This window comes from Crotalus tigris, unplaced genomic scaffold, assembly GCF_016545835.1.
Source record: "Crotalus tigris isolate CLP2741 ecotype Arizona unplaced genomic scaffold, ASM1654583v1 scf7180000018053.2689490, whole genome shotgun sequence".
Classification (NCBI taxonomy): domain Eukaryota; kingdom Metazoa; phylum Chordata; class Lepidosauria; order Squamata; family Viperidae; genus Crotalus; species Crotalus tigris.
Window position 1 is genome coordinate 796,686 of NW_024096796.1, and position 12,864 is coordinate 809,549.

At 33.8% G+C, this 12,864-nt stretch overlaps 1 protein-coding gene across 5 annotated transcripts in view; it reads left to right on the top strand.

Moving 5' to 3' along the window:
• The window catches only part of DGKD (diacylglycerol kinase delta), a 74,513-nt gene that overhangs the window by 34,678 nt on the left and 26,971 nt on the right, over positions 1 to 12,864 (top strand). For 4 of the 5 annotated variants that reach the window (XM_039347127.1, XM_039347126.1, XM_039347129.1 and 1 more), the window contains 6 exons: positions 5,710 to 5,814; positions 8,532 to 8,664; positions 9,079 to 9,185; positions 10,673 to 10,798; positions 11,385 to 11,487; positions 11,899 to 12,061. In XM_039347127.1, the coding sequence (XP_039203061.1) occupies positions 5,710 to 5,814; positions 8,532 to 8,664; positions 9,079 to 9,185; positions 10,673 to 10,798; positions 11,385 to 11,487; positions 11,899 to 12,061 (737 nt within the window). Of the gene's footprint in view, positions 1 to 3,192; positions 3,263 to 5,709; positions 5,815 to 8,531; positions 8,665 to 9,078; positions 9,186 to 10,672; positions 10,799 to 11,384; positions 11,488 to 11,898; positions 12,062 to 12,864 lie in introns of all 5 variants that reach the window. The other variant, XM_039347131.1, reaches the window with a different exon arrangement.

Here is a 12,864-nt window from a genome sequence, read left to right on the forward strand (position 1 = left end):
CTGATAAACACACACAGACAGACAGACACACACACACACACACAACACACACACACACACACACACACACACACACACACACGGACTTTCTATTGCAGACTTGTTCTTTTTTCTTTCCTATTTGTACAGATATCAAGCAGTCAGTGCTAAATACAGGCTGGTATTTCAGAAAGGAAATAATTCCCATTGTTCTGTAGTGGAAATTGGCTCACTGACATCCTAGACTTTACTTCAGAAACCTACTATGTCTAAGTGGTCAATTCAGTTCTCTGGGAAAAGAAGTTGAGAGAATAAAAGAAAATAGGTATCTGTTTATGTATCTGATGGACAGAGGAGGTAGTGTCAAAAAGAAGGAGAAACAGATGGTTCTACATATTCTTGGCTTATATAATAGATGATCTTCGTATTCTAGATAATACATTTCTTTACATTTCATATAAAGAAAATCTCCAATTCTAACTTTACAGAAATAACTATAAACCATAATTGAGAAGATGAGCTGTGAAATATTTTGAGAGTTTTAAACAAGAATCTAGAAAAAATAATTAAATACCATAGTAAGTTGAAGTTTCTTGCAAAAGATATTAAATGATTAATGAAAGATACAGCTTGTAAAAATATTAAATTCTGTACTTAAAGTTTATTTCACATACAACTCTCAGAGTATATATTGTATTTTTTTTGTAATAGTTTTTTCATTTTAATGAAGGAAAATGTAGGAAAATAATTTACAATTGCCTATTTATTTTTATATCTGGATTATAGTGTTCTGTTTATTGTTAATTTTATATAAAATTGTACAGGTTTGGGAATTACTTTCAAATATCTTGTACATTACTGTTCATTGGCATCATGTTTTAGAAAATTACATCTGGTTACAAGTCAGCAACTGTCCCAACTTCTGCATTATACTAGAGAATATATTTGACAATTGTAATAAAAGCATACATTTTACATTATTTAGATACAGTAAGCTTAAGATCAGTGATCTGTATCACTGATCTGTATCTGTGGATGCCACAGTATCCCATCAACTCTGCACTTGGCTGCTGAAGCATGTGCTCCTTCTATTTCATTTTTTTATGTCTCCTGAAGCTTAATTGTGATGCTGTGCCTTCATTCCTTCCATTCTATAGCATTCCCCTGATCATCAAATGAATGAAGCATATTCTCTGAAAAAGAAAGAAATAGATTGGAAATTCATTTTTTTACATGCCTAGCCAGCCAATTAAAATTTCTTTTTAAAAAGAGTAGACTAGAGGAAGGGAAGAAATAACTCTGTGGGCTTTTGCCTATGTATGTGAGCAATTGTAGGAAGTAGCAGTTCTTAACTACTAAGAAGTAGTTCTTAGTTCTGAAAAGTTTATTTTGAGACAACTTGTTTTTTGTGCTTTGGACAAATTCTTCAAAATGTATCTATTTTTCCATGGGAGGGCAAGATTAGTTTTGTCTCTGTTTATTTGATTAGTTTTAGGATTTTTCTCCAAATCATCAGTTTTTACTCTGGGAATTGATTTTAATTCCATTCTTGTATGTGTTTTTTGGACTCAAATATGTGATTTATCATTTGGATTCTTTTCTTTGTGGTAGGTTTCTTAGATATTTGAGCCTCAGCAGTTGTCATTCTCTGTTTTCCTTTTGTGAAATGGATATATTTTAATGCTATGTTTAATTAAATTGTTAGCTTTATATTAGGGGCTTCCTTTGGTTTTTAGTCCGATGATATGTTTATCCCATCAAATCTTTTATTTTATAATTGTGCTAGTGAGAATTTCTTGATTTTCCTTATGTCCTCACTGATAAAAAAAATTAAATGGGACCTGCATAGTAACTGAAATAACGAAGTGCATAGATCTAATTTTGACATGAATTATGTGGCTATTAAACCCAAAGTTATTAGTCAATTTGATCTGCAGAATTATATTTTATTTTACATTCTACTTATAGCTTGTTGTTTTTAAAGTTCTGAAATTTCAAACTGACAAATAATATACAAAGCTGTATTCAAGCAGGATGTGAGTAAAGAGGAAACAGCTATAGTTATCAGTCTCTGTCACACACAGAGTTGGCTGTTTTCAGAAGCCGGCTGCATCAGGATAGCTATACTTAGCAGATTCATTTTGACTACCTCAAAGTTTGTTTGAAGTATGTTTCTACATATTTTAAGCTAATTTAGACCCAGCCAATGTGGCATTAATTTGTTTTTCTGTTTCTTGGTCATTGTGAGATTTGTCTCAAAAAAGGGACATTTTACTGCATGTTTTACCAAAGCCCTTGTTTTGTTTTGTTTTTGGGAAAATGTTCAGAGCAGTTGACAAATGTTTGGAAAGCTCTAGTAACACAGTGGATAAAAATTTATTTTGACAGAATCAAAATGAGACAAGAAATCTTAAATTTCTTTCTCTTTTGAAATGAATTTAAAAAAGAGATTATTTTAATAATAATAAAAGCAAAATGGGGAACATAGAGATTAATTTAGCATTTTGAAATAAAGAAATTTGTTTTGCATATTCATTTTGCTCTTAATTATTCCCTTTTCCTCAATTTTTCTTTAAGGGCTTATGTTTATTTTAATGAGATTAGCAATGATATGAAGAATTTGATTATTGTATATATTTATTGAGATTGCCCTGAGGTAGAATGACAGTATACAGAAAATTTATGTCAGATGTAAGTGGCCTTCAATCTAAAACAGCCTTTGTGTTTTGGCTTAATATGCATATTATCCTCAATAAACTAGTTCAGCATGGAAGCAATACGATAATTGTTTTATGTTTTGTATTTTTATATTTTATTTTCTGTGTTTCATACTGGTTTTTCCACATGCATTAGTAAATATGTTGTGTGTGTGATAGTGAAAGACAAGAAGACAGTGAGTTTGAATCTGATATATTTCTGTCATGAATCTGATATGTTTCTGTCATGATATATAGATGGATAGATGACAATTTTTTGTACATTATAAACACATAAAGGTTGATCTAGTTATTTTCATATGCTTTTTTTGTAATTTGGTGCCACTCAGATGACTTGGACTACAGTCTTCATCATTCCTAGCCAACAAAATAATAGGCTTTTATTATAGAACATATTGGAATTCAGCTGTCTGTATATAGACTGTTGTTTCTATGTATGCATTCTAATTTTGGGATTGCTGAATTAGATCAACCTTTTTGTGTATTTATTTTGCAGGATATTTTTTCTGTATGTTTCCTGTATCTGTATGATGTCTGCTGTAAAGGGGGACTAATAGCGATAAAGGGTACGTGTTTATTTTTATGTCCTGTCATGGATTCACAGATTGCATTTGAGGTTAATCTCATCTGTAACATTTCCTGTCTATAAAGTAACCCTCCAGGAAAATTTGTACTATAAATTCCTTTTTTGACAGCATGCTTGTGTTTGATTTGGTGGTCAGACTGCTGGATAGCTTACTGTCTTGATTTACCTGTTTGTATATGCACAGTTCCTAATTTTTGGCTATGGCCTGTGTTGGGATTTACTAGGCCTGAGATGATGATACCTTGTTTCAGACCATACCTTTTAGAAATCCCTTGGTTCTGCCCTCTTAGTGCTCTACAGTGTGCATTAATAATTTTACACTGGGAACAATCTATTTTTTGATGGATCCAAAAAATGGAGAAACACATGGTGATACTTCCAAGCAGATTTCTTTATTATTCCATTCCTATAGACAGAATCTTGCCAAAATGAAGTATTCAGCTATCTACATCAAGCATATACTCTGAAAACTATTAGGAAGGTTCTGTCTTCATCCTCTTTCTGTTACACAAACTGAACAGCTCTGAACTGAGCTGCTTCTTAGTGTTCTGGAATGTATCCCCTCTCTCCTGGGAATCCAGACTACTGTGTTCCATCACAATTTAACATATTCTGCATGTTTTTCCATCTCATTTCTTTTCATTATTTGACCTATTCCTTTAATTGTTTCAATGTATCTTCATTAACACCTAATAGGGAAATAGTAATTTAATTCAGATTGAGAAAAGGCATAATCTGCCTTTTATAGCCATAATTTTACTTCCAAATTAAGTTGATCATGGTAACTCAAACTACTGAATCCCAGATTAGTGGATTCTGGGATAAATCTTACCTTTAAATATTGCTAAATATTGTCATAGATTTATCTTATTATAGATTACAAAAACTAGAAATTAGAGATTTTTATAAATTGTAAATACAGGGAAAATGTTACGCATTCAAGGAATCATTGCTGTTTTCTGTCAGGAGTGCTCTGTCGGGTAAATATTACAAATTCTAATTGTAATAATTTAATAATTGTAATAATTTAATCTAATTGTGTACTAATTTTATTGTACCTTTGTCTTTTTGTGGCAGATTATCTCGATGTATGCCTCACAGAATGCTACTTTCTGTCTGTACTTTCATATTTATTATCTATTATTTGGGAGCTCCTTTGGTCTTTATAGGGTTGAGAAATCCTTTGGTCTTTATAGGGTTGAGCATATAGCTTATTTAATGTATAGCTCAGTACACTAAATTGTTTGGCTTCTACTGGCTTTTATATTTAATACACTTTAAACATTAACGTGGCAAATAATGTATTGTTCTTGTGCTCTTTACTTCAGAGATAGGCAAAAGATGGTTCAGGATTTATTGGTAGATCAGATTCCTTGCCTTTTTCCCTAGATAAGCAAGGTTTATGACTCCCAGTTGTTTGCAAAAGCCACAGTAGAGTAATTGTTCTGTTACATTTTGGATGACTGGTAAGTAAAACAGAAAGCAGAGAATGGATATTAGTATGTTTCTATAAATATGTACATGCGTATGTTAGATAAAATCGGTTCTGATTTTAGAACCAATCTGGCCAGAATCTCTTAGGCCATATTAGATATATGTCATACAAATGAGGAATTATACCATACTATAGCTCATTACTTTCATAGACCCCTCTTTGTATATGTATCTATAAAACACATAGTATTATTTATTTGTGTATATATTGAAAATTGCATGGCACATATTTCAAAAGCTGAAGAAGTGTATTCATTTCTCCAACATGGGAATGCAAATATTTTGTTTGAAAAGGAGAGGCTTATCAATTGAAGCAAGGCAAATTGCATGCCTATGGTGGCAATAGTGGTTGGGAACATATCCTGCTGCTATATTACAATAAATGGAGAATGTCTGAAGCATTGAAAAGTTGGAGAAGAGGTGGTCTCGGGGTTTTTGTAGTTGTTATTGTTTCTGTCCTCAAGAGAATCTCTTGAGTTTTAACTCTTTTCATGTAAACCTTTAAAACAGCCTACTTCGTTTCCTCAGATATTGATTTAAACTCTAATTGTAGCATGTGTCTTCATGTCTTGGAGACTGTGGTGAGTTTGAGTGAAAGTATTATGTATGAATGTGTGTGGATACAGAATTGGGGGGGCAGTGATAACAAATGTGTGCAGTAGGATATCTCTACTTACTTGTATTTCTAATCATATACTATAATTATATGTTGCACTGACACATTTATCCAGAATCACTCTGAACAGTTTCCAATAAACAATATAAAAAGTATTATCTTAGAGTATCATAGCATACTTTATCTCTCCAGAATCTACTACCTCTGATAAAGTAGTCTGTCATTTTGAAAATTGAAACACTAATGAGGTAGGTCTTTGTTGTTTCCCTTCTCTTTTAATATTTCTGGGGTTTGGACACAATTTTCTTATCTTACAGGTTATTACCCCATGTCGAAAACTCATCTTGTGTGCTGACAACAGAAAAGAAATGGAAGACTGGATTGCTGCACTAAAAATTGTACAGAATCGTGAACATTTTGAGGTGATGTTAGATAAAAATATGGATCCATATTGCTTCTTATTCTTATGTCCTGTATGTTTCATCAATTATGATAGTATCCTTTGAGGTCAGTTGTCATAAGTGTATTCAGAAGGAGAATAGTTTTTAACAATGGTAAATTATCTTTTTCAGCATGGAGGCTCACTATATTTATGTCCCTTTCTAATGCCTATAAAAGACATATGGAAGTGTATGAAGGTGTAGATAAAAGGCCTATTCGTTTATTAGCATAAATATACAGATAGTCCTTGACGTATGGCCACAATGGAGCCTAAAATTTTGTTGCTAAGTCAGACATTTGTTAAGTGAGTTTTGCCCCATTTTATGACCTTTCTTGCCATAGTTGTTAAGTGAATCACTGCAGGTTGTCACTAACTTAGTAACATGATTGTTAAGTGAATCTGGCTTTTCGATTGACTTTGCTTATCAGAAGGTAGCAAAAGGTGATCACATGACCCTGGGACAACTGCAACCATCATAAATATAAGTCAGTTGCCAAATGTCTGAATTTTGATCATGCGACCATGGGGATGCTGCAAGGGTTGTTAAGTGTGCAAAATAAGTCACTTATAAGTCACTTTTTCAGTGCCATTGTAACTTTGAATGGTTACTAAATGAATTGTTGTAAGTTGAGGACTACCTGTATTACATATTATTATTAATGTGATAGGCTTTTCCAGTAGATTGTATATTTAAAGGACTTACTACTACCGTAAATGCCGGCGTATAAGACGACTTCCGCGAGCGCTGAAATTGGCACCAAAGACGGGGGTCGTCTTATACGCCGAGTCGTCTTATACGCCAGAAATACTGATAGTTTCCGGCGTATAAGACGACGTTCTAGGAATGCAGCCCGGCTATAAAGATGGGGTCGTCTTATACGCCGGGTCGCCTAATACGCCGGCATATACGGTATATTAATAGCTCACCAAGGTAAATGCAGAAATAAGTTACTAATACATATTTTATCAAAAGAAGTAAAAAAACTAAATAAATATACACAAACTAACCAAGAGCCAAATTTAATAGTTCAGTTGTCACAAAGTTTGCCAACAATAATTTTCTCTTGAATCTGATGAAACCACAGGAATTCAAAGACTTGACTAGAAAAGAGTTTTTGTTGCAGATATAAGCAGTCTTAACAAAATGAAGAACAGCATCCAGGTGGTACATACTCAATGCAGTGTTCATTCATTCATTCATTCATTCATTCAGTTTTTGAGGTTGTTCAATTCTCCAAGGTCTCTGAGTGACTTACAATTTAAAAAAATAAGAAAAAGAAGAACGCAGTTGACTGGAATACAGAATCAAAAACCAAATAGGCTCAGTCACTGTCCTAAAGCATTCCTTAAGCTTAAACTATACATGCTCCCCCTGTGGTGCTAAATGGGTGACAACAACTAGATGGACCCGTATTATCTTCTGGGCCTTGCGGCTGTGACAAACAGAATTGTATAAAATCAAATAGCCCTTTTGGGGACAGCATTACACACATGAATCATCCTAACCAAGGACCTGGGAGAATCCACCAGATCTTTACAATTTGTAAAAACTCAAAAGTGTGGAACAGTGCAAGTCATCTAAATGCCTCAGTATTTAAATCCTAAGCCTCTTTCTATTATTAGCCTTTTAAATAAATATTTTAGAATATGTTTTCATCTGGCCTGGCTTTTTGCACAATCTGGCCTTTGACTACACAATGGTTCTGTCATACCAGGATTGTTTCCTGCCTTTCCAACTCCAACCTTCACCCATAGTGACAGGGTAAGGAGAAGCTATGGTGGAAAGATTGTCCCTTTTTAAGCCCCAAATATATATTTCTTTGCCTTCTCTCAGGAAATAGTTTTGGAGCCACATTGCAGGTTTTTCCTTTTTTAAAAAATTGTAATTCACAACTTTCAGCGAGAATAAATACTGATTCTTTTAAAAGAGTAATACTGTAGTTTTTTTTTTATCTGAGGAAAAATATTTTGCCTTGTTGTCTTTTGAGATAATTTTCTGCTATAAAATTGCAGTGCATTTAGAAAACTATGAATGTGAAATATATTTCCTGCACCTTTCCAGCATATTTTTCTTTTTAAAAATTAATTTGAAAAAAACTTTACATGTCCTGTTAAGCAATTACTACTTCCCAGTAGCTCTAAAGAATAAATTTTCAATAGTAAACGTTGATAATTTATAGACATCTATAATATATTATATATACTGTATATTATAATACTATAATATATAATCTACAGATAATATTGTTCAAATCAGCAGGTATGTAATCTTATAACATTATATTGATAGGTTGCTCCCTGTTATTAAAGAAAACATTGAGGTTCCCATACAGAAGTTATAAGTTTCAACAGTCTCTTGTTTCTAGTGGCTACTATTAAAGTTTATCAGCCAAGCCAAATTCAAAGATTATGCACTAGTATCCTAATTAAAAATTCATTGGGGTGGCCATTTCTTGCTCTCTCATTAATCTTTATAATGCATAGGCTGGAAGAATCCATTTGATCCTCACAGTACTCTTCAGTTTATTTACTTTTTTCTCCTTACTTGAATATGAGATGGCATTCTTACTCAATTTTTATGTATTTAATATACTTTGTATTGACACAAAACTAGATTTATAAAATTAAAATGAGTATTTTATTTTATGTTACATTTATTTTTAAATAACCTTAGGTTTGTTTGAATGTAATTTGCAGTCTACCCAGTACAGTATGGACCATTTTTCAGGAATGCATAACTGGTATGCTTGCTCACATGCACGTCCAACGTACTGCAATGTGTGTCGAGAGGCATTATCTGGGGTCACATCTCATGGACTATCCTGTGAAGGTAAAAAATTTTTTTATAATATGTTGCTTGGCACATGAAATTATGGGCTTACAATAACTTATAAAATCTATTATCCATTAGATAGATAATAATGGTCAAAAGAGTTTTAATAAGAATAAAGTAAAGTATTTGATTTCATATCCTGATATTTGACAAATGAGGCTCATAAAACTTATAAAAAAATAAATAACTACACCAAGTTAAATAGTACAGAATAAAACTGTTTGATTCTATATGTGCTTCCAGTTTATGAATTCCTGATTCCAGTAAGTAAGACACCAAAAAACAAAAATAAGCAAACAAAAACAGACACCAAAAATGAGGAATGGAAAAGATGGGAATTACAATTTCTCACAGGTTAATTCATTATGTGCTTTCCCCAATACATAGACACTTTTTTTTTGTTGTTGTTAGTGTGCAAATTTAAGGCTCACAAGAGATGTGCTGTCCGGGCAACTAATAACTGCAAATGGACAACGCTGGCATCCATTGGGAAGGATATCATTGAAGAGGAAGATGGGGTATGTAAAACAACATTTTTCAAAGGGTGATTTTTACCAAAGATATTGAAAGCACACTGAATAGGGGGCTTCCCTGCTAAGACACTCTGAAGGTTTCAGTGAGGGACATTTTTAATTTTTTGGAGCACAAGAGTATTTATTTTTTTCCTAACATTTCTATAATGCTCCCAGTTGAGGAACTATTGTATGCTGTTTATTTAAAAATGAGCTACTCCTGAGGTTAGAAATTTTTGGTGATCTTGAGATGGTGGAAATATCTCAAGACAATAATCAAAGAAATACCAAACAGACACTTGAAGAATATTTTGCCTGGCTCTTTCCAAGTCTTTTGGAATTCAATAAGCCTTGAAGAAGAGGTGAGATCTGTTTTAATTCATCTGTGACTAAACAATAAATCATAGTTAATCCTAGAAGTAGCAAGACTGAAAAAAGATTTTTCGCATTCTTCGAGCCCCATGGTAGATATATAAGTTGTGGTATAGAAATACTTTTCTGATACTACTGTAAAAAAGAGCTTCAAGTAAAATCTCTGCTGCTGCTTACTACATTCTTTAAACCAGTCGTTCTCAACCTGTGGGTCGGGACCCCATTTGGGATTGAACGACCATTTCACGGGGGTCGCCAAACAACGCAGTCCGCCATTTTTTTCCCCTTTTCCTTAACTGTGCTACTCCCTTTTATTCTATTGGCTTTTGAAAGCCAATAGAATAGACTCTCTTGAATAGAGTCTAATTCAATTGGCTTTCAAAAGCCAATAGGAATTGTCCAGGCTGTCTCTGCCCTGCTGAGCCCGCCAAAAGTCCCATTCTGCAAACGGTGCTGCACCAGTTGAGTAGTCCTCGACGTACGACTGAGTAGTCTTCGACTTACGACCGGTTGGGGGTCGCGGCATTAAAAAGGTTGAGAACCACTGCTTTAAACCCTAGCAGAAATACAACCTGTCATATTTGTGAGACTCCTGGCTTAGGGAGAGAGAGGGAGAGAAAGAGGGAGGGAAGGAGAGAGAGAGGGGTGGGGCTTTGTTCAAAGGTATGGGAGGGAGGGAGGGAGGGAGGGAGGGAGGGAGGGAGGGAGGGAGAGATTTCTGTAAGTTGCACTAATATTTGAATATATTAAGCAGGCGAGAAGTACTTTGTTTCTCATTTTCTCTAAATAGTAGCATAAGAGAAATTTCAGGAAAAGAAGAAACTACGCTTGATTATTTAATTTTCTTGGGAACCCATAAGATGAACTGAGAAGCTGACAGTTGAATTTGTAAAAATCTGCCTGGATATACGCACTGCTATCCTAGAATCTTGATGTAATCCACCAGAACTATTTTAGGCATTTAAGAAGGCAGATCTGTATTCCAAACTACATGAATATATGTTATATTGAAAGTGTTATAAAATAAGGGATTTCTATGTTCTACATGTGAAGAAATATCTGTTTATATTGTAATGGCTTTTAAACTTGTCTTGTTAAAAAAATTAATTCTGGTTGAATAGATTTCAATGCCACACCAGTGGCTGGAGGGAAACCTACCTGTGAGTGCCAAATGTACAGTGTGTGATAAAACATGTGGCAGTGTCCTACGCTTGCAAGACTGGCGTTGTCTTTGGTGCAAAGCCATGGTAAGTAATTATAGTGCATTGCTGAGAGTTTCAGCTCTCCTTTGGTATATATTACAGGTGTATTTTCATAGGCTGAGAAAGGGTTTCAAGTTTTTTTTCTTTTTTGCCAAATACCATTCTTCTAACTAGTTATGAGAAATTGCCATTCTTAATAAAATGCGGAAAATGATGACCAGGAGAAATTTTACTAAGTGTCAAGCTGCAATATTTTTAGCACCTAGAATTTTCTTATACTGAATAAAGGAGATTTGGTAAACAGTTGGCTTGTTTACAAGTGCCTTGTTAAAAAAAATCCCATTTGAAAAAGTAATAAATATTCTTGAATTCTTTCACATTTGGAATTTGGAACTTAACTATGGCCTTGTCTTAATAGGCTGTCCTGTGTTTTGGCAAGGCTTAATTATGAACAACTTAATACAGAACAATGTTAGATGTATCACTGTATCCTCAATTCAAATCTTAAACATAATAAATTTCTTAATATTTTATGTCTGTATTATTGTGTGGGAAAAAATATTAGAAAAGCAAATGAAAAGTCAGAAACCAGGCGCTACAAAATTTAATGGGTGTGGTTTTATTGTTACAGGTACATACCTCATGCAGAGACTTATTACCAACAAAATGCCCCCTTGGCCTTTGTAAAGTGTCTGTCATCCCTCCCACAGCTCTCAACAGCATTGATTCTGATGGTAAGTCATTATAATTGCTACTGTTTGTCAGTGTTGTCCCAGGGGAAGAACAAGAGCAGAAATTAAGAAGTATTCTCTGATGACTGAACATATTTATTGGTCATGGCATACTGAGCTACAGTTAGATGAAAGAACTGGAACACCTGGTGATGGGAAGGAAGAAATAGAATATTCCTAAGAAGAAAGAGAATATTCTAGCTTTCTGGACCCTTAAAAAAGATTTGGGTTTTATTCCAAATCTGATCTGCATTTTATATACTTCTGTTTCAAACTAATTACTTTTAAAATAATTTTTAAAAATCAGTTTGTTTTATCTTTTAGGTAAGGCCATAATCGTAAAACAATAATTATAATTAAACTTCTGTAAGTGTATAATTACTAATTTTCCTCAATCATTGTTTTTTCCTCCAGGTTTTTGGAAAGCCACTTGTCCTCCTTCTTGTACAAGCCCTTTGTTGGTCTTTGTCAACTCAAAAAGTGGAGACAACCAGGGTGTAAAGTTTCTTCGAAGATTTAAACAACTGTTAAATCCTGCACAAGTCTTTGATCTTATGAATGGAGGACCTCATCTTGGGTAGGCAAATTGCATTCTATTTATAAAAATTAACCATTCTTATCTTCTGCTCAGAATAACCAATTTGGAACAGTTTGAAACATCGCTTTTGGTGTGGGCATAAAGGTAAAGTGCATGTATGTTTGATCTGGAGATGAGTTGTAATACGGACCAAAGTTTTTCAGCAGTGTAGCAGCAGAAAATTTTTTAGGACTATTGAGTGATGCCACATAGTTCAGGAGAGATAGGAAAAAATGATTGCTGAGAAATTGAGGGGGTTAAATTGGTAGGTGAGAATAGGAGAATAAATGGATGCTGGCTAAGAGTGAATAGTGAGGATTGGGAAGAGACAGTGGAAGAGAAAAGAGGGTAAGTGCAACAGCATTGCTCTACTCTGTCACAGCAACCTTCCAGATTTTTTTATTGGCTGAAACCTGGCACTTCTGCCAAATCACAATCCTCCTAAAATGGTTTGATTGAACTTCTTAAATGCAACGTGTTTGGTTCAGGCTCAAAACAAAACAGTGTTTCTGTTTTGTCCACATTTATATTGAGCTTACCTTCATATATCAAAATTTGTTCCTATGAAACATTGCACTACCATTATTACTTAGGTCATTTTAGTGAGTATATCTTATCAATAGGTATGGACGATACAACCAAAGGAAGTCTTCTCAGAACGGTTGTCATTTCCTTATATTTGATTGTTTTAATTGATATTTAATTATGTTTTTGAATAAGAATTATTTCATATTTATGAATATTTTAAATCATATCAAATTGTTTATTTATCCAGCTAGTACTGTAAAATTTGCCACTGAGGG